The sequence below is a fragment of the Fundulus heteroclitus genome, chromosome 23, assembly GCF_011125445.2.
Source record: "Fundulus heteroclitus isolate FHET01 chromosome 23, MU-UCD_Fhet_4.1, whole genome shotgun sequence".
Classification (NCBI taxonomy): domain Eukaryota; kingdom Metazoa; phylum Chordata; class Actinopteri; order Cyprinodontiformes; family Fundulidae; genus Fundulus; species Fundulus heteroclitus.
This window is the reverse complement of record NC_046383.1, coordinates 29978627-29999158: the sequence shown is the minus strand read 5'-3', so window position 1 is coordinate 29999158 and position 20532 is coordinate 29978627. Positions and strand designations below refer to the sequence as shown.

The following is a 20532-nucleotide window of genomic DNA, read 5'->3' as shown; positions in this document are numbered from 1 at the left end:
ACAGCTTTACAGTTCCAGAGATCGCGTCTCGTCGGACGCTGCTGGCGGACACAAAGTCACGGCAGGCACACATGGCGTTAAATGGAAATGTCACACCAAAGTGAAACATGGCTTCAAGGCAGCATTGGTTGCTTTGTGTTCTACATGTGAGGTGAGCGCACATTTACCTTGTCCGACTTTCATGATGACTTTCATGGCTCGGCTCTTGCACGCGCCTCCCTCGCGGTTCTCCAGGCCCTCGAACGTGCCATTGGAGGTTGCTGGAGGGCGGGGGAAAGATAGAGGAAGCGGGGCGGGGGGGGGCAGAGGGAAGAAAGAGGGCAGAAGAAAGAGGAGAGACGGTGACACGTTGGTTAATGAGCACGTCCATAACGCACAGAACTAATCAATATTTACGACAAGCTCTGATTAGCTGTTCCAGTGATTAGCAGTTCTCAACCTCAATCAGTGAGCAGCTCCTCTCAACGCCATCTCTCATTAACACATTATAGTGAAGTCAAATGAAAGCAACAACATTACAGTCCACTGAGGTGGCGAGGAGGAACTTGGTCAGACCTCAGAGTGTGTGTGTGTGTGTGTGTTTTTTCTGTTTGTGCATAGTTTAGCAGTGAGGCACGGCTACCAAAGCTCCAGCTGCTCGCCGAGTCCTTCGAGCAGCTAACTCCCTCTGGGCCACATGTGTCACCACTTGCTGGTAGTGCAGCGAGCTAAATGCCGCCCTCAAAGTTTCAGCATCCATTTCTAAATTAGAGCACTGGCGCGCGGTGTGTGTCTCCGCTCGTTTTAAAGCGCGCTCTGATCCGGCCGAGGAGGAGAGTTTAGGGGTCCGGGGTTGTTTATCCAATGTCACGGTCTCGTCACGCACCGCGACACAATTGCCTGTCTATTTTCAGACCCATGATAATGACCCAGGGAGACAGACTGTGACTCCGACCTTAACACCGAGCGGTTAAGCACGAGGTTGTATATAAGTGTGTGTGTTTGCGTGTGTGTGTGTGTTGAGACGGCAGCTCTAAGTTTGGAATTCCCCAAATGATCTCCACGTCCGCTTAGTCTGCTGTTTCCCTTCCTCCGAAATGCTTTTTGCGTCTCTTCCTTGCCTTATCCATCTAGGCCTCAAATCGTTTCCATTTTTTTTTATCTTTATCTGCAAATACCTTCCTCTACCCCTCCCCTTCCCTCCCTCTTAACTCAATAACCATCTCCCAGGGTGATTGCTTCAGATGGCACCCTCATTATGATGACATTGTCTCAGAGAGGATGCTTATCTAATGACGGCACAAAGATGAAGCAAACTTGGCTACTGGGCAGAAGAAGGAAGGGAGGGGAACGCGGGTCCAAACAATGCCCGACAAATACCGGAATCCGTACGCTATGGCAGAATCAATGTTTCTACATGCGATTACTTGCTGTAAACTCATGTACGGCGCTGTTGAAATGTGGCTCCTCAGCGATGATGAAAAAAAAGCCTCGTCTAGTTGATTCATGCCTTGTCATTCTTAAGCGTTATTAATGCTGACATTCCTCCTTCTCTCCCTCCCCCCCCCCCACCTCCTAAAGGATTTGATCTTTTTTTTTCACTTCAGAGAAATTGAAGCAAACGAAATAATGAACAGCACTAATATTGTGTTACGCTATCAGATGGCGCTCGGCCTCTAAGTTACGGGGGGAAGCACAACATTTTGCCAGCATGGCCGGAGCGCGTGATAATTTGTGAGGCTCGCTGCGATAACATCTTGTCAGGAGCTCTTTGGTGATCACCCCCTCCCACCCATCCACCCCAAATTCTGGTGTAGACTCAACACAGCTGAGGGAAGCGGACACTGGAATATACAGCAGGGGCCCGGACCACTAAGTGCCGCGCATGAACATAACATTTTAAATTTACGTGCGGCATTAATGCGAACGAGCACTCCAAGCTGAGGGAGGCCGCTGAGTTATCTACATCCTGCACTCTAAAAGCTGCAGGGTTACTTCTTTGAACTAAACGTTGGGGAGGTTTGAAAAAAATAAAAAATTTACCCAGTTTGTTGGACAAGATTAGGCGCGTCGGTAAAAATTTTCAAAAGAGTTGCGAGTCACCGAAATGTTTTATCTGAAAGAGCATTGAAAGGCCTTCTGGGTTAAACATGAGAACAGCTCCAGCTTTTTTTTTTTTTTTTTTTTTTCAAGATCAAACATTCTTTAGTTTAAGTTAAAAGGTGAACATTTCCAACCTAAAGCAGGACCTTCGCTACAAAAAGTGAAATGTTTTGTTAGATATTGCTGGGACATTTAGCTTCAGGCATTGTGAAAGAGTCCTGAATCAAGTCGGCATTAGATAGCAAGAAAACAACAATTGCCCCGGACCGATAAAGGAAGTGTTGAATAAAATCAAGGAACAACCCAACAGTCATCACCTTATAATAAAAACTATACTGAATCTGAGCTCATTAATGAAATAAGTCATCAAACAGAGTTCCTACAAATTTCTTATTATAAAATTCCATACTTTGTAAGAGTCTGCGTTTTATGACTATATTTTCCACAGAACGTGACTTATCAGTTTTGTAAAAGGGGGGCTACCCTTCTTTTTTGTGGGTCTATACTTGCCAAAATCAGTTATTTAAAAAAAAAAAAAGTTTAAATGCTTAGATTTCTAAAATCAGGCAGGGTGGATTCCTCGAAGCACAGTTGAATACTTTTTTTTCTGTCTGTGAGGATTTTAAAAAAAGCATTTCAGTGGTTTGTCCGGCATCTGAACCCGTGAGGACTATGCCTGCTTTAGGAACCACAGAAACTCAAGCATTTGTTCCATATTAAATTTTCTTTTCTCCGCACTTATTCAGATCTGGGAAAGTCTAACATCAAATTATATACTTTTCCAAACTGTGTAAGAACGCTTGTAAAAAAAAAACGTCCAAAAAGTTCAGATATGTGTTTATTCAAATATAAATTCTAATAATAACAATTTAGGCTTGATAATGACAATATTTAGGCATTTGGAAGACTACGATTGCTAGATGTGTTTAAAAATTAGGTCTCTTTTTAAATTAAAAAAAGCATAAATTATCATTAGAATGGATATTTTTCTATCAGCTTAAAAAAAACGTCTGTTTGTGTATCAGATCAGTTTGCTTTTGTGTTTATAGGTACTTAAAAACATTAACAAACTTCTAGGTTGACTATTGGGCTGCGGATGTTGCAGAAAGCAAGCAAATAGAAAACAAACTGAATTCTGAGTGTCAATGAGTGTGTTTACCGTTTGTTATTGCTCCAATTCTCGATAGCAAACAAAACGTGTTTTCTGAGCCCGCTAAGCAACTGGAACAAAAACAGCAGGCACCCGTCGTCTGGTAATAGTCGTGCTTCTGGTACAAACTATGTTCAAAATTCCCCCTTTAGTCAACAAACTGAAGTCAGTATAGACAGGCAGTATTTTACACAGTGTCGTACAGAGCATAACATTTAGTTCATCAGTCAAAGTCTTATTAGAAATTTTGAGGCTGTTTTTTTTTTTATTTGATTCCTTTCAAAACATAAACAATACATATAAATTATTCTGAGCTGCACAGTAGCGAAGTGGTTAGCTTTTTCTCCCCGTTTTTATACACGTACATTTTGTACAGACACTCCGGCTTTCTGTCGCCATACCTACAGAAAAGCCACGTTAGGTTTTTGCTCACTCTAAATTGTTGGTGTGAGGGTGTGAGCACAGTTACACTGCAAAATCGGATCTAAAAATAAGTAAAAAATTTCTTAAAATTAGTGCTTTTGTCCTAGATTTAAGCAGGTAAATAAGATTATCTGCCAATGGAACGAGTATTTTTACCCCTAAAATAAGATAATTATATATCCTGCACTTTAAATAAGACGATGGAGATGAATTGTTCCTATTTTAAGTGCAAAAATCCTATTCTATTGGCAGATCATCTTATTTACCTGCTCAAATCTAGGAAAAATACAATAATTTCAAGAACATTTTACTTATTTTAAGTACCGTTTTTGCAGTGTACTTGCGTCTCTCTGATGCACTAGCGTCCAGGGTCGGGCTGCACATTACATCCCACATATATTGTAACAGCAATATCATAATAAACATTTATGTTGCTAGGGGCTATTTGAAGGTAAATAATTCACCCACTGATACCGTTGCAATATTCGGCCTGGTGAACGTAAGGTTACTGCAATAGACATCCCATACTTAACGCAAATTATAGTGGCCAGAACGCTAAAAGTCACCATGTTGGAAGCGCAGATGAGAAACACATGATTGAGGAAAACATAGCTTTGACTCTGCGGATACAAATGTTGCTGCTAGGCGTCTGTAAGGATAAAGTGGGTGTAGAGGATAGCTGGAAGGAAATACTTCTTTAATAATCCAGGTCACTGATTAGTTTTCCCTAATATGGGCATTCGTCACCTTAACCCATTTTGTGGTTAAAAACTGGGTGGTTTCATCCTAGCGGTCTTTAGAGCATGAACAGGGAGCAACTTGTTTGAAGAGACCGTCCAATGACAGAGAGGTGAACGGGGCCTGCCCCCAGTTCTGACGGAGCAGACGCTGACACAAGTACTTTAACCTCATCTGCAATTTTACACCCAGTTTCTTCTCCTCCTTCCATTTTTTTTTTTTTTTTTTTTACATTTCCAGGGGAGCATTACTCAAAAAAAAAAAAATTAGAACCTCTTTGAAGCTCAGGCTCAAAGGCGCTTGAATAATCTCACTAAGAGTGAATTTTATATCCACTCAGGGAGAGCAAATCTTCTCAGTGTTAACTTACTCCTGTCGTCTAAATTAACTATTCCTTCAGGCTGGCTGAATGGGGCCTCTGCATCGCTGATGTGGCATAATGATAAGTTGGCCCTTTGAGGCTCCTGTTTAGCCCGTACGACCGAAAGGGAGCCGGATTCATAAAAAGACGACCGCTTCACATGTTGTTTGCATTCAGGCCATGTACAACGTCACATAATTCAAGCCATTACTGTACCGCTGGAGCTTCATAATCTGATTAACTGTGTCCGATCACAACCACATTTCTTTCTGCGAATCCATCTTTTAAGTGCTGCTCAAGATGGAAATCAACTGCAGCAACCAACTGTTACGTGCGCTCCAAAAATGTGCAGCAAATCTTTAAGCAGACCTGGAGACTCTGCCCGCCTCCGTTGCCTCGGCCGATTTCGGCATCTATCACGTCAAGAGATCACGCTAAAACTGTGCCAGCTACGTTTGTCAAACTCCCTAACCCCACTCGACAACAAGGACGCACTGCCAGCTTTTTTTTTTATTTTAATCTAAAAGCCTCTCACTCTATCTTCTCTTCCTCTCTTCCAGTTTGTTCTCCCCCCCCCACCCCAACCCGTCTCTCTCTTCCGCTCGTTTCATCCCCGAGCGCTGACGTTAATCCAAATCTGGATTTCCAGATATTAAAAGGCCAACAGTCATGTCGCGTTTTGGAGAGAGGAAAGTGGGGGGAAACGGGTCTTCCTGTGTGTCTCGGCAGAGATAAAAACACAAGGGAGGGGTTAAAGGAACGACAGGACCAAGAACAAAGACGGGACCGGTCCGCCGCTCAATGATTGAGTGGAACAAACTCCGCGGTCCAGAATACCCAAAAGAAGCGGTCATTGCACGAAGGAATGCTGCGTTTTTGAAATGAAGCGGCTGGCTCCAAAAAGGAGGGGGGCTTGTGTGATTTAAGACCCCCTTTTTGTGGGTGTGGATCGTTGGCCACAGAGTGACTAGTGGGAGAACAAAAGATCTACAGCTGCTGAAGTCATAAGACGAACCAGGTGCCAAATGTTGATGTTGGGAAATATCTACAGTACAAATACATGAGCCAAGAGAAAAGCTCCTGTTCCAGCTCAACATATGTTCTCCTACCACACATTACCTACAACATAACATTTTAAAAGTGTGTGTGTGTGTGTGTGAGGTTCAGTTGAAGCGTAAAAAGTAAGAAATATCTTACATGCATTAGCTAACTGGTTTAGCTTGGTTGGCCCTAAAGGCTGACAGCTAGCGCCCTGGGGAGAAATTTCAAAAGCCGATGATTTTTCTCCTCTAATTAATGTGATAAAGTAATGAAAAGCTAGCGGTGAAAACACAGCTACATAAAGATTGTGATTGATATCTACATCTGAACCAAAAAGGTGGCTGGGGTGGATCAGAATCAGAAATTACGTTTTCAAACCCCAGAAGGAAATTCAACTTAGCGATTAAGCTCCAGAATCAAGAAGAAAACAACATGCCCAAAAGTATACAAAACCCAATAAGGTTAAAATTATAGAGAGATAACAATATGACAAAAACAAAGATCAATGGCCATTTAGGTGATCGTTGCACACAGCACATTAGATTATCCTCTAATTAATCCATCCACCCAGTATACATTAAGTGGACAAACTAAAACTTGACTTTCAACGTCTTTATTTTGGCCAATTTTTAGACCAAAAACTAAACCGGTTTTTAACATAATTATAACATAATAATAAAACAATCTGTTTGCTGGACAGTCTGAGATGAGCCAAAGCAAACATGGACAGTCTTAAAACAACTCCAGACTTAAAAAGGGCATTCATACAAACGCTCCTTCTTTAACCTTTAAACTACCATCTCATTTGCATTGGGTGGCTATTTACAGAAGCCAAGATATTACAGCTGGTTCAACGAATCGTGCTGTGTCAAAACCTTACGACGAGTTATTTTTATAATTCGGTAATCACTCTGACCTGAAATTATTTAAATGCTCGATTCTATGTGCGTTTTTCCTCACAGGAGGATCCCTGGTGGCCCACCGCATCCGACCTCAGTTTGCTGTGTAAATAATAGTAAGCCTCCTTGTAAATAACCACCCAGTGCAAACGTGACGCTGCTTTAAAGGTTTATAATGGCGCGCTCTATTTGTACTCAGAGGTCAGATAAGTAAGAAATACTGATAAGAGTCCCACCAGAAATCCCTCACCAAGCAGCCATGGGCCCTCTACCAAACATACGCCGGCTACACGCACAAACTGAGCGAACGTCGCAACTATACTTCTAATGATTTGTCTCATGAATAGCACTGCTTTACTTGTATTTATGAACATGTTCATTTGGTATTTGAACGCATACAATGGGGGGGAAAAAACCCCAGTGTTGCCGTTTCAGACCGGTGGACACCAAATCCCGAGGTGCTCAACTCAGTCGGAAAGATCTGGGCTCCGACTTCCAAGAAAAAGAACCGATTACGACATTTCGACAGAGGGTTACAAAAACCCTGAAACGCCCCTTTAGCATTCATCCTATCCTAGTGTGGACCTAGCGGGTCACGAGCGGACCCAGATTTCACCGGGACGTTCGGGGCAGAGAGGGAGGACTGCTCCCCTGTGGCGCTCCGAGGAGAGGAGTGGGAGACGTGTCGGGGGATACGGCGCTGAGACGACACATGCTAAGGCTAGAGGTTTATATTTATTCTCAGGTCTGTTAAATGAGGTCACTCAGGTGGTCCTGCTGAATACAACCCCCCCCCCCCTCTCCCACCTCCACTCCCCTTCCACATCATGAATCATCTACTGCTTATTATTCTTGTCCGGTCCAGGAGGAGGATGGGGAGGGATGGGGAGGGGGGGCGCTTTTCACACACAGCGATGGAGTCGGTGTGAAGCTAGCTGCAGCGTGCACAACATCTGCCCAGAGCACAAGCGAGGGGATGGATACAGCCCATGTGACAGACAGAGAGCAGGTTGTTTAATGAGAATGTGGATGAGAGGTGACATTCATTGGGCTGCCTCTCACCCACAGCATTCAGACTCCCACTTAGACGAGCAGAGCAGGGAAAACGGTAGGCACGGTAACCACCGCTAATAATGTCTACATTTCCCCCCCGAAAAAAGGGGAGGAGGGGGGCGAAAGAAAAGAGATAAATACATAAGCGGGCAACAACCACCATCGGATCACTCTCGGTTAGCGTCACGGCAGAGACCGCCGGCGCTCGGAGAGCCGTTTTCATGCATTCCGAGCAAAGCGGGGCACTAAGACGCACTCTACTCCCGCCGCGCGTTTGTGTGTCAAGCGGAGCGTCACAATAAAAAAAAAAAAAAAAAAAACGTTCATTCCTCGTGTCTGTCATTCCCCTATCTGGGTTTTTGTTTACATTAGCCGAGCAGAACTGAAGTGCTGAGGAGCAAAAGAGAGCCTATTTGCACAAAATATTTCACTCCTGAGCGAGCACAGGGAGGGTTAGATTAGGTTTATGCGCCTGATTCCACAGATAACCCTTCCCCGGCAGACCTGGCGGGCGCGCCGCCGAACGCATGTGCCGCAGACACATACATGTGGAGGGGAAACGGCATACAGACTGAGGTTGACAGACTGGAATAATGCTGGGGGGATCTGGATGTTTGCACTTTGAACCTTTTCTAATCCCGAGTATTAGGGCATGGCTAAAGCCTGATTATAGTGGAATGAAATGGATCTAAATAGATGTCCCAGCCCATCAGACTTCCATTTCTTCTGTCCCAGAAATAGGAATGGAAATCAGTAATCAACCTCCAAGCCTCTGGCCGCTCGCCGTCTCTCCCACACAGCCTCGTCTGTAGGTTCGGCATCAGCCGAGGGGATTCGTTTAGACTCTTCCTTATCATCTCGGATGAGTCGGACGCGCTCGGGTTTGGCTGATGTTTTTTTCTCTTTTCTCCTCCCTCTCTCTGTGCCTCATGCTTCCCCGTCGTAATAGAACCTGGCAGACAATATAAAATTGTCACAGCGTCGACGCTTGACACACAAATCTTTTATGCTATTTTGTGTATCCAGTATTGAATTTGGGTTGGAACGAACGTGGTTTTGAGTAACGAGGGTGGACACCGCTGATTTTCTCATCTCTGTCTCAGTGTCTCTGCCTTGTTGGCTTGTTTAAAGCGTCAGCGGCTACCGGGCGCCGACCGGCTCCCCGGGGGCCGCGGGTTACCGTAGGCAGGCTAGGGTCAAGGCCTGTGGCGCTTAGCCGCCCGGCGTGTACGCCACTGTCGCTCTGCTTCCCTGCGTGGCTCCACAGCCGGAGGGGGAGCTCCTCACCTACATGCTGATTAGGCCGCTCTGATGTTGTCCTCTTACAAGCATCGAACCTCTTTGTGTTTTGAAATGATAGACAAACACAATGGATCAAATTTGGGATTATATCAGCTTAATCCATCAGGTGGAAATAGGGAACAGCTGAAAACCTACCAAGACATGGCCGTGTAAACGGACAGCCTAGGCATGGAGCGCATTAGTCAGAAAAGCAGATAAGAGGCCATGGTAACATTGACGGAGCAGCAGAGATCCACGGCTCAGGAAACTAACGTCACACGTCAACCTGAACACACCAGCCCCCGCTTTGGCATATGGCGGCGGCAGCATCATGCTGAGGGGATGCTCTTCCTAATCAGGGACACGGAAGTTTCTTAGAGACCATGAGAAAATCGATAGAGCCAAACAGAGGGCAATCTTGGAAGAAACCCTGTCGGAGGCTGCAAACTCCTTGTGCCTGGCATGGAGGTTCACGCTCTCAGCGGGACAGCGACCCGGATCAAACAGCCAGAGCCGCAATAAAATGGTTTAGATCAACACATCTTCATGCGTTACAATGGACCAGTCAAAGCCCAGACCTTGGTCCAACTGAGAATCTGAAAGGAGACTTCCCCCTTCAACCAGCCTGACTGAGCTTGGACTAATTTGCAGGTGCGACATCAGTGAAAGGCGGTTTTAGTATTAACCCATGGGCCCCAGTATATCACATATCCAGATTTCTGTTCAGAAAATCTTGGTAAAAACCAGATATAAATGTCCTTCCCTTTACAGTTACAGTATATGACGCTTCCTGTAGGTCTATCACATACAGTCCTTGTGAACTGCATTGAAGTTTGTGGTTAGAGCATCAAAAATGTTTAAGAAGTTCAAGGGTTATTCACACTTTTGCGAGGCACTGTAAGGATTCCAGTCCAGAGAAGTCAGCCGACACCAACATGGGCGTGCAGGCAAACAAATACATGCGTGCGCACACACACACACACACACACACACACACACACACACACACACACACACAGGCAAGTTGCCTGCACAGCCAAAAGATCAGGCAGGGCTTAAAAGCTCCTCCAGCAGCAAAATTACAGGGTACCTCTAAATCCTCCCGGCAGAAAGGACTCTGCTATAGCATGGGGCGGGGGTGCTGTGGAGGGGGTGAGGTGAAATGGAGGTGTGGTGTATTTTCATGCGTGCGTGTATGCGTGCACGTCAGGGAGGTAAACGTGGGTGCTTGTGTGTGCAGCTCAGGGCAGAAGATGCAGATGCATGGGATTTTTTTTTTTCTTCTGCTTTTCTTTTTTAAGGCCAGAAAAAAATTCGAGAGCTGCAGATGAGTGAGACCTGATCTGTCTGATGTGTGCTGCTGGCACGATTGTGTGCGTGCATGCGTGCCTGCGCGTGTGCGTGTGTGTGTATGTGCATACAGGACAGTTGTGCGTGCATATGTCTGCGAATGGAATATGGAGGTGATGAAGTGAGGGGTTGAGGGGAGGAGGGACCGCTGAGCTGAGTTTGGAAAGAAGAGGTGGGAGGTGATTGCTCTCTGTTTAAGTGGAGGAAGCATATGTGCTTTAGATTGCATGCACGTGTGCGTGAGTGCATGCGTATGCCAGCTTTCTTCTCTCACTCACACTCAGAACTTCTCTTAAACGCTCCATTAGACTCCCTAAATGTGTGTACTTTGGATTCTGCGCACATCTGAATAACCCTGCCGAAACTTCCAAATACGTGCAGGTATTTGCACTTATCTGAGAGTGTGTGCGCGCGCAATGCCGTGCCAAACGTGCGAGTGGCCACTAAAACGCGCGTGTCTTCGGCCTCGCAAATGTTCACGGACCGATCCATTTGCCTTCTTTTTTCCCCCTGCTGCCGCTGTGTTTGGATGCGTGTGTGTGGTCTGCCCCTCGCTGCCAAGCAAAAGCTCGGGCATTAAGGCCGCGTACAGCCAGCACCACTGGGCGAGTGCTTCAAGTCTACTTATGACAGCTTTTAACCTCTGCAGAGGGCCTGTCAGCAGCCCCCCCCCCCCCAAAGTGTCTTTGTGCACAGCTCCAAGAGAGCGAGTGTCTGTGCAAGACTTGCCGCCCGCAGCCAGAGAGAGATTCAGCATCGCTTCACTGTAGGTGTCTGTTTGTGTCACCTCTGCGGCGGATCCAGCGGGGCAGAGCTTTAACCCCACAGCTCTCCCCCAACCCTCTGCTTCCTTATCCCTCAGCCCGCCGCAACCCCGCAACCCCGCGCTCCCACGCGGCACCACTGAAGTTCCCCGCGTATCCACACGCTGGGTCCGGGCTACGGCTTCAATAGAGGATCTTGAGAGGTTACATGTGTGCGCCGCATTTTTCACAAACCTGGATCAAAGCGGGAGCTCGGGCTGAGTGCCTGAAATCTTCTGGAGGGCACGGTTGGATACGTTCAGCCACAGCCACAAAGATTTTTACATGGAAGTTCCTCATGGCCTGCCGGATTAACGTCGGTCGTGTCCGACGCAGTGCAGCCACCGGGCGATGCAGACAGGATTTCAGTGCTTATTATTAGACTGGAGCTAAATTTCTTGAAACTTTGTGCTAATAAAATGTGCCTCTCCACCCACAGCCACGCCCCCCTGGCAAACAGTCACAGTGTTGTCAAGCTTATCTGTCACCTGATACAGTTTTATGTTGATATGGTCACAGAACGGGGGAAAGAGTGGCGTCTGCGAGTAAAACGTGTCAACGACGGCTTAACGGTAGGAGGAGCTTATGTGATGTCACAATGTTTTCCATGTTGGTTTTTGTTTTGAACCAGATTTCAGTCGACTGGAATACAGGTTTTTTTTTTGCATCAGTTATAGCTATTTCCCTTTTCACAGCAAAAGAAAAAGTTTGTAAAAAAAAACAATTGTGCGTCTGATATTTTTCACTCCGTGCTGTCTCTAAAGTATATAAGGAGTAGGTTTTAAGCTGTTATGTCAAAATTCCTGCGAGTATGCTAAAAATAAAACACAGAGCCTTGAGCAAAAATGGCCGAGTTCCTGTTGGGTTTAGAACTGATTTTGAGTTCTCATATGGGAGCGGCTTCGTGGCCTGAAACAAGGATTTATTTATCTTTCACAACCATTTATACAAATAAATAGCCCTGGTGTGTGAGCAAGACGTTATTCTTTGCGAAGGTTCAGGTTTTCCAAAATCAATTCATTTGACATCAGAAGAAACGTAATACTCCCGGCATTTTCATTTCTCCGTCCTCACAAACAGGGTCCACTCCAGAGGGGAACCAGGGTGATGTCATGGACGAAGGTTTTAGGTACAGCATTCATAACCTGACTCACTGTGAGTGGAGGAAATTGTCACATAAAATAATGATAGCAATAATAATAATAAGAAGAAGAATCTGTAATTGTCATTCCAACTGTTGTACTTTCCAATGAAAGTTGTCCTCTGCATTTAACCCCTCCCATCACTGGGAGAGAGAGAGAGAGAGAGAGAGAGAGAGAGAGAGAGAGGGAGAGACAGAGGGAGACAGAGAGAAAGAGCAATCTCATCTTCCTTTCGGTAACATGTCCAACCTCTTGATGGCTCATTAGGGCATGCATCCAAACGACTTACTTTCTCCATCTTGAAAACTTCTACACGTGTATTAATTTTCACAGCTCTTTGTGAAACCGGTCCAAGGGGCTGCAGTTTAGGGGTAAGCAATTATCATTATGATTCTTCACAAGCCTAAAAGCAAGTTCATTTCCTGCTCTCTTCACTTGCCAACAGGCTCGCGCCTTGGCTCACGGGGGGACCACTGTCCAGCATACGCGAACCCACACACTCCTGGAAGGGCACAGCAATGGCATCATTTGGCAAACAGTAGTTGAAATGTTGTGTGTCGAAGAGAAACTGGGTCAGACGGAGAGCGAGAGAAAAAAAAAAAACGCACTTCACCTTCCCATTGCTCTGAGCTAAATATGGTGTCAAAATGGTGGTGTCAAACTTTCTGTCGGGTTTTAGGGCATACCTCCAAGAGACTTTTTGTGCATCTTGAAGAGGAGTTCTGCCTGTGCACCAGCTTTCATAGCACTACGCCAAACGGGTCCGAGAGGCTACCGTCTAGGTGGCGCCTTGGGGCGATTTTTGTGGGCAGAGTTTTTGCCAATGCTCAGGCCTCCAAACTGCCGATTGCTTTGACGTAAGGAGGAAAACAGCATAAGAGACACTCCGATGCGTTCACACCCTTACCCACAGTAACGTGGAGGACATTGTCCAGCGTGCATTGGTGCATCCCAACACACACGAGAGGGACTTTCCACATGCACGGACCCACGGCCTGCGCGTAAACAAGTAAACGCACGCAGAAACACACGCGGCGGCGCGCGTGTAGGATCAGTTGGAGATAGAGGATGCAGAATAACAGGGGGACCTTGGGGAGCAGAGCAAGTCATCTGTCTCAAACATGAACAGACTGAGCGTGCTCCAGCATGACATGATGTGGACAGACTCATTTTAAAGCACAACGCTTCCCGACTCCCTCTCCAGTGACTCCCGCTCCTCCCGGCCTCTAACCCAGACACTCACACATCCGCTCGACGCGCGTCCGAATGAATACGGGCCTGCTCAAGGTGTGCAAGCCCTCCTCCGGGCTGAAACCCACACGACCTGACAGGTGTGCACCGAGGGGGCGGCAATGAGAAATGGGTGGATTGGTGCATTAAAACTCTGTAACTTGAGGGGTGGGAGGACTTACTGCCGGTAATGCTTTCACATAGCGATTCAAGGTATGTGACACAACGCCAGCACCCAAAGCACATCCAATATTAATTCCAGAACCACAACGGCTGGCTGTAAAATTAAAGCCTGCAAAGAGCGAACCGCTCCCGACGTGGAACGTTTTTTTTTTTGGCCTGCAGCTTCCAACTTCGCCGGCTATTTTAGCTGCGATACAGTCTGTGGAAGCGGAGCGTTTCGCCAGTAGCCCACACAGTCGTCCCTAATGACAGAGTAGCTAATTGGCAGTAATGGCTCTTTTCACCGATATCATCGAGCTGTAGCCCCGGAAAAACCCCAGCAGTTTAGCGCAAATCGCTGGCAGGCCTAGAAAAAAAAAAACAAACAAAAAAAAACGGGGATAAGAGCCTGAGGAAGTGACAGCGGCGGCTTCTTTTGCCCTCACGTCAGCCGGCAGTCGGGTTAACGGAAGAAACGGCGGTCTAATCATACGACAGCTTCAGACGAGCGCCGTTTTTTTGTTTTTTTTCTTTGTTCGCCGTGAACGTCGCTCCACATTTATTAGATCATTATTTCCCAAAAAAAGCGACACTGCCGTCTTCAGCGCGCACGCCCATTAACGCCCCTTGAACGCACAAAGCGAACAGGTGAACAAACACTGCTTGAGCTGCACACACACACACAGACACACACATTTGCTCCTGAAGTTCCCCCCCCCCCTATCTCTCTCTCTCTCTCTCTGAGATGCTGCATCATTTGACAAACAGCAGCTGAAATGTTGCGTGTTGAGTAGATAAGTCAAGGAGAAACTGGGTCAGAGAGAGAGAGAGAGAGAGAGAGAGAGAGAGAGAGAGGAGGGGGTGGCATTTCACCTTCCTATTGGTGCAAGTTAAAGGTTAGGAAAGATGCAACACATGCTGAGGCGCAGACTCCCTCACAAACACAAGCTCCAAAAGCTAAAGGTTAATATTGTTCATGTGGGAGTTGCTGCGTCGCCGCTTATCTCGCTTCCGACCATTATGCCTGCGTACGCAAGGCTTGTTTTGCGGCTAACAACGTGCGCAGTTAGCCGCGAGCTCACGGGTTTCATCCCTGTCAAAGCCGAGGAGGGGCTCTGCGTTAGGGTTTCATTAATCCCGTCACGGGCCCAGCTTCTTTCTCCCTCGTCACAGAGACAGTGGGGCGAGATGCCCGCTTTTATTTTCTTCTTCTTCTTTCTTTTTTTTTTGCAAACAACTCCCCATTAATCTACATCGACGATCAGTCAACACGACTTCCAGACCTGTACTCCAGCTCCCACTCCCGTCTCCCTCCCGCCGATCCATCCTCATCTGCCGTGAGGAACTTTGGTGAGTTGACTGATCGCCGTCTATCGGCGTGTCAAATTAAAAATCCATCCAGCGGCTTTACCGCGTACGGAGCCCCGCGAGAGGATTTACACCACTTGAGCCTTTTCGTATGTTGTCAGTTCAAAACCAGAGGCTTCGGTGTATTTTATTGGGACTCGGCGCCGTACACCGAGAGCATATCAGAACTTTTCACAAACATGTAGCAGGAGGTGCGGCATGCACTTGTATGCAATTGCTGTCACCGTTGCATTTCTAAAGCTTGGAACGTTTGTCCATTCTCTGCAAAACAGCTACAGCTCAGGCAAATTTTGATGTATACATCATTGGTGACATCAGTTTGGATGTCTTACATCAGATCAAGGCCTACATCTCAACTGGGTCCAGGTTTGAACAAGGACTGGGCCATTCTAATATACAAATATGCTTTGATCTCATCATTTCCACTGAAGCTTTGGGTTATCTATCTGTCTCTTGCAGCTACCAACGACTTTGCCTGATTGCTCCGTATTTAATTCCATCTGTCCTGACCAGCTTCCCTGTACCTGCTGGAAAAAGCGTTCCCACACCATGAAGCTGCCACCACCGTGTCTCGCCCTTGATGCATGATTCGTTCAGGGTTTTATGCTACTCGCAGCATTTTATCTGCAGGCCAGAAAGTTCAACTTTGGTCTCATGGGACCAGAGGGCGCCTTTCCACATGTCCGCCACACCCCGACAAAAATAATTAGCCCAGTTTTGACTAAAACGTGGGAAATAAACCCACTTTGGGATCCCATCTGACTTTCACAAAAGAAAAATCCCTTCCTGCGGCTAACTTCAGATACCGTAAACATATGGCTGTGTGTCACGAAAAGAAATGTGCGTTCATTTTCATTCTGTCAATTATAGATCCCTCAGTTCGGGCTTGGGAGGACTCGGTCGATCCCTCCCTCGGAGCTGCAGAACAACTCCGTGTTTCCAACGATCTGCAGAGAAAGGGCTCCGTCGACATGCCGTTTTTATAGTGTGCCATTATGGTAGGAGATAATTAGTAAGTCACTCATGTTCAATGGAAAACTACAGTTATCCCTTTGTTTGCACCACAGTTAAGTAAATGAGGGGTGCACGCACCATGCAGTTAGCCTAAAATGCCTATTTCAACTGATATTTAGCATTTAAAGCTTGACTGTGGAGCAGAGTGCCTGCTCACAAAGGGTACAGCTCCTGTTATCCTATTACTTTGCACCCTGAGAATGCCTTTGTATGAAGCTTAGCAACTGATAAATCCTGGTAGTTATTTCCTAAGTATTAGTGGGTGGTACTGGTATCGTCGGGTTACACATGTGCAATCAGCTGACAGATGTATACACGGGGCCTCCTAGCGAGCCAGTTTCTCAGCAGGAGGCTCATTGAAGCTTTCGTCTTGCTTCATTTGCGCTGATAATCACATGGGGGTGAACCCCGGTTCACTCGCCAAATCCCAGCTGATGATAACGCGGATCCCTCCGGCCCCCTCCACCCCGGCTCGTCTCTTCTCCGGCCTTTTCGCGGCCGTCTGAGACAAGGCGACCCGGGACCTGGGTCTCCGGAGAGGGGGTCGATCCACCCGAAACATCCACAAATCAGCGTGATAGAAGAAGCGCTGGAATGGATCGGAATGTGGTGAGATTGCTGCGGCGAGTCAAAGGGCACGGGGCTCCGAAAAATCTCGACTGACTGAGGAGGCAATTTGCGATCGAACTCCCTTCCTGAGGGAAACCAGAGCTAAGGCGACGGAACAAATCAACAAGCCCCAACGGCTGCGGATGGAATAGCCGGCTCCCACCTCTCCTGCTGATGCCTGTAAAATATGATCTGAAGTGTGTTTGTGTGTGTGTGTGTGTGTGGGGAGGGGAGGAGGGTTGTAGGGGGCTTTGTGTGCATTCACGTAAATGTTTTAAGATGATTTACTGTGCATGCATGCATGCGCGACGCCGCCCGCACACCACCACACCACATCCATTCATCGTCCACAACGAGAGGAGCTTCATTTTGCCTGACCTTTTCAATCCGGCCTCGGGAAGAGAGTTATGACAACTGAGGCTTGCCTTGTGTTGCGCAGCACAACAACACACATCGGCGACTGGCGGACAAACAAACAAACAATAACTCCTGCCGCAGGCTCCGGGGGGGGGGGGGGGCTTCCCGTCTCAAACAGGTGAGGTCGACCAAAATTGGACGAGGTATTCAAAGCGCGAGGGAGCCGTGCGGTAGAGTGGAAAGGGACGGGCGCGGTGCGGCGCTCTCTGCTGAACTTCTTCAGCGAAGCACAAAAGGATGGAGCAGGAAATGAGCAAAAATCCTCACGCTCCGATTGGTGGAAACGGTCAATGGCAATCAATGACATTTATGCCCGCTATATTCCATGAACAAATAGCTGCCTAATTGCCTGAGCACTAAATTAGAGCAGAGAGCGCCAGTAAAGGCTGGGGGAGAGACAGAGGGTGTACTTGTTATGGAGGAGAGAGTTGGTGTCAGCCCATCTGTTGTCCACAGAACCAGAAATCTGCAAAGAGGACAAACAAAGGCCGGGATAGGTGTGTGGGCGCGCACATGTCCCTGCGCGTGGCTTCATTATTTATTTCTGGACGTCTACGTGTGCCCAAACCCCCCCGTAGGGGGAGAACTCTGCTACCTGCTAACATGTTAGGGGAGCTGACTGCAGCCAGCACAGTTTCTAGTCAGAGCTGCCCTAATGCACAGTGACACACACGTAGACAGGGACACATGTTGACACGGAGATGGGAAATTAAAAAAATAAACAAAAAATGCTGAAGGGGGGGGGGGGGGGGGTGATGAAGCTAATGTGTAAAACGCCAGAGCTCCCAGCGTGCCTCCAAAGCTGCGGGCGAGGCTTCTTCTACCCAGGAAGCAGGAAATGAGAAGCTCTCCCTCCCCTTCCTCTGCTACTCGCCAAACCCCCCAATCAGAGAGCTCAGCAGACCACAGAGAGAAGGGCAGCTGATTGCATCCTAATGCGCACAAAGCCGGCACAGCTACGCGTCTGCGCTCGCACACTGATTGTGTCCCACCACCCGGGCCCTTCGCCTCTTATATCGCTTACATGATAAACCTGCGCTGATCAGGGATCAGCGTCTTTTTGGCACAGGACAGTAAAAAGAGTTAAGAGCTAAACCCCCTCCACCTCATCCCCAAGGAAAGAGGAGAGAGAGAGACAGAGAGAGAGAGAGAGCATCCGGACGCCCCGTGCTCTCCCATCCTCAACCCAAACACAAATAAACAGCTATAGCAGAAAAATGTCTGGCAGACTCGAAACAATTTCCTGAAGGATCTGTCCCTGCGGAGGGAAGAGATGGGAGGAGGAGGAGGCGATATCGGTGGAACGGTAAAGGCCAATGGAAAGTACGCCTGGGTCGGCCTCAGAACCTCTCGCCTTCTTTTTCTCTCCTACAATTTGATGAGACGTCATTGAAAGTGAGAGAGTCACAAGAGTGAAGAGCACAGCCCATTTCCATGTCCGGTGCTGCACACTGCTGCTCAGCAGGCTGAAAAAAACTGCACTTACCGCTCCCTTACAACAACAACAACCACAAAAAATATACGTTTTGACTGCTTAGAAATATTTGCATCCGGAAAAAGAAACACGCAGATAGTCATGGTGTGGAAATTAAAGGACTATCACCATCCCGACACTGTTTTCCAACTATTGGCAAGCAACGACGAGCCGTCGACTGCAGCCTCTACTCAGACAGGCTCCATCTGACACGGAGAGAGAGAGCTGTGGTTTGAGCTCAGCTATTGGCCGGAGAAGAAGAACACGGAGGATATGTGTTCTTGGCAAAACTGGAGGGGGAACAACCTCAAGACGTCTCAGATGGAAATGGAAAACTGCATGAGGAGATTGTTTGAGATTACGGGCTGCATTGTTTCCTCTTGTGCTTCGCGTGTTGTTCTTTCTACGCTATTGTGGAGAAATAAAACTCAGAAATAAAACAGCTTTATGGAGAATTGAAGAACCCTGGACTCGCCCTCGCAAACGTGTTGCTGCACACTGGCAGTCAGCTGGCTGAAAGAAGGTTCCTACACTGAATTTGTCACTAAATTCTGCTAATTTGAAATGTTTTCAGTCGGACGGCAACGGTGTGGAAAGGAGCTCCATCGATCGCTGTTTTTAAAGTAGCACTGCTTTAAAGCTATAGTTGGGAATCAGCCTGGCAGCCCAATCATAATGCAAGACTCAATAACCAGCTGACATCAGCATGTTATACTTGTGATAACATGTATAACATAGGGAGAAGGACTGCAAATAATTACAAAATTTAGGCAGGTATTTTTGCCTTGGTCTACGGATTAAAGTAAAAATAAGGAAATGTTACACATTACAATTACTAAAACTGTAATTCTCAATCATATTTTAGCAGCAGTAGACATAATTGTGGCTCAACAGTGGCCCAGTTGTAAGTACTGCTGCTTTGCAGCAAGAAGGTCCCTGGTTTGAATCCTGGACAAAGACCAATATGGGGTTTACGTGTTCTCACCTTAGCACACATAGGTTCTCAGCCGGGTGCTCCGGCTTCCTCCACAAGCCAAACTTATGCAAGTTAGGTTGTTTGGTCTCTCTAGATTGTCCTAAGGAGGGAGTGTATGTGAAGGACTGGCGACCTGTCCAGTGTGTCCTCGGTTCACACCTACCGGTCAGTGGAGATAGGCATGAGCACCTTGAATGACCCTGCCGGGATAAGCAGTGACATACGATGGACGGAGGAAATGATTTTAGCTTTTTTTGTTTAATTTGTTTTAACCTTTTTGAGTTAATACCCTGACACTATAAAACCCTGGTAGAGAAAGATTAAGTTGCAGGAAGAAAAGTTGGGAGAGGGCGCGTGAGAGAGGGAGAGAGAGAGAGAGAAAAGGGAAAACAAAATGCGAGTCTTGAACATTGAACCTTCGAGTCGCTCTGAGCCTGAGCTACACGGCGCACATTTATTTGAAGACATGTTTCTTCCCCGCATCCATCCATCACGGCGTGCACAAACTCTGACAGCGCACCTCTGCACCTGTGGGACTGCTGACTGAAAAGATCCCGTACTCAGCCCAGCCGCGCTTGTCTTAAAGGTGCACTAACGAATGCACAATGCTTACGGCAGCTCCTATTAGCGACTCTGTGGAGGATGAGTGAGGCCACGCTGGGTTTGTGTGTGCATCTATTTGCATCATGTTACATATGACCATGTGTGTGTGTGTGGTACATCTAATATATATATATATATATATATATATATATATATATATATATATATATATATATATATATATATATATATATATATATATATATGAAAATTAATTTGCTTATGTGGCTTTGTGCTTATTTATGCCCGTGTGTTTGTGCACACACACGCCTCCTTGTGTGTTTGTCGGCTCCTGTTACTGTGTTTGTGTGCCTGTGGTCATGCTGGAATGGAACATGGACATTTTGCCACTGAGC

At 46.9% G+C, this 20532-nt stretch overlaps 1 protein-coding gene across 1 annotated transcript in view; it reads right to left on the bottom strand.

Moving 5' to 3' along the window:
- Positions 1-20532, bottom strand: part of efnb1 (ephrin-B1) — an 84589-nt gene that overhangs the window by 16584 nt on the left and 47473 nt on the right. The window contains exon 3 of the mRNA XM_012869899.3: positions 168-260. Within this exon, the coding sequence (XP_012725353.1) occupies positions 168-260 (93 nt within the window). The remainder of the gene's footprint in view (positions 1-167; positions 261-20532) is intronic.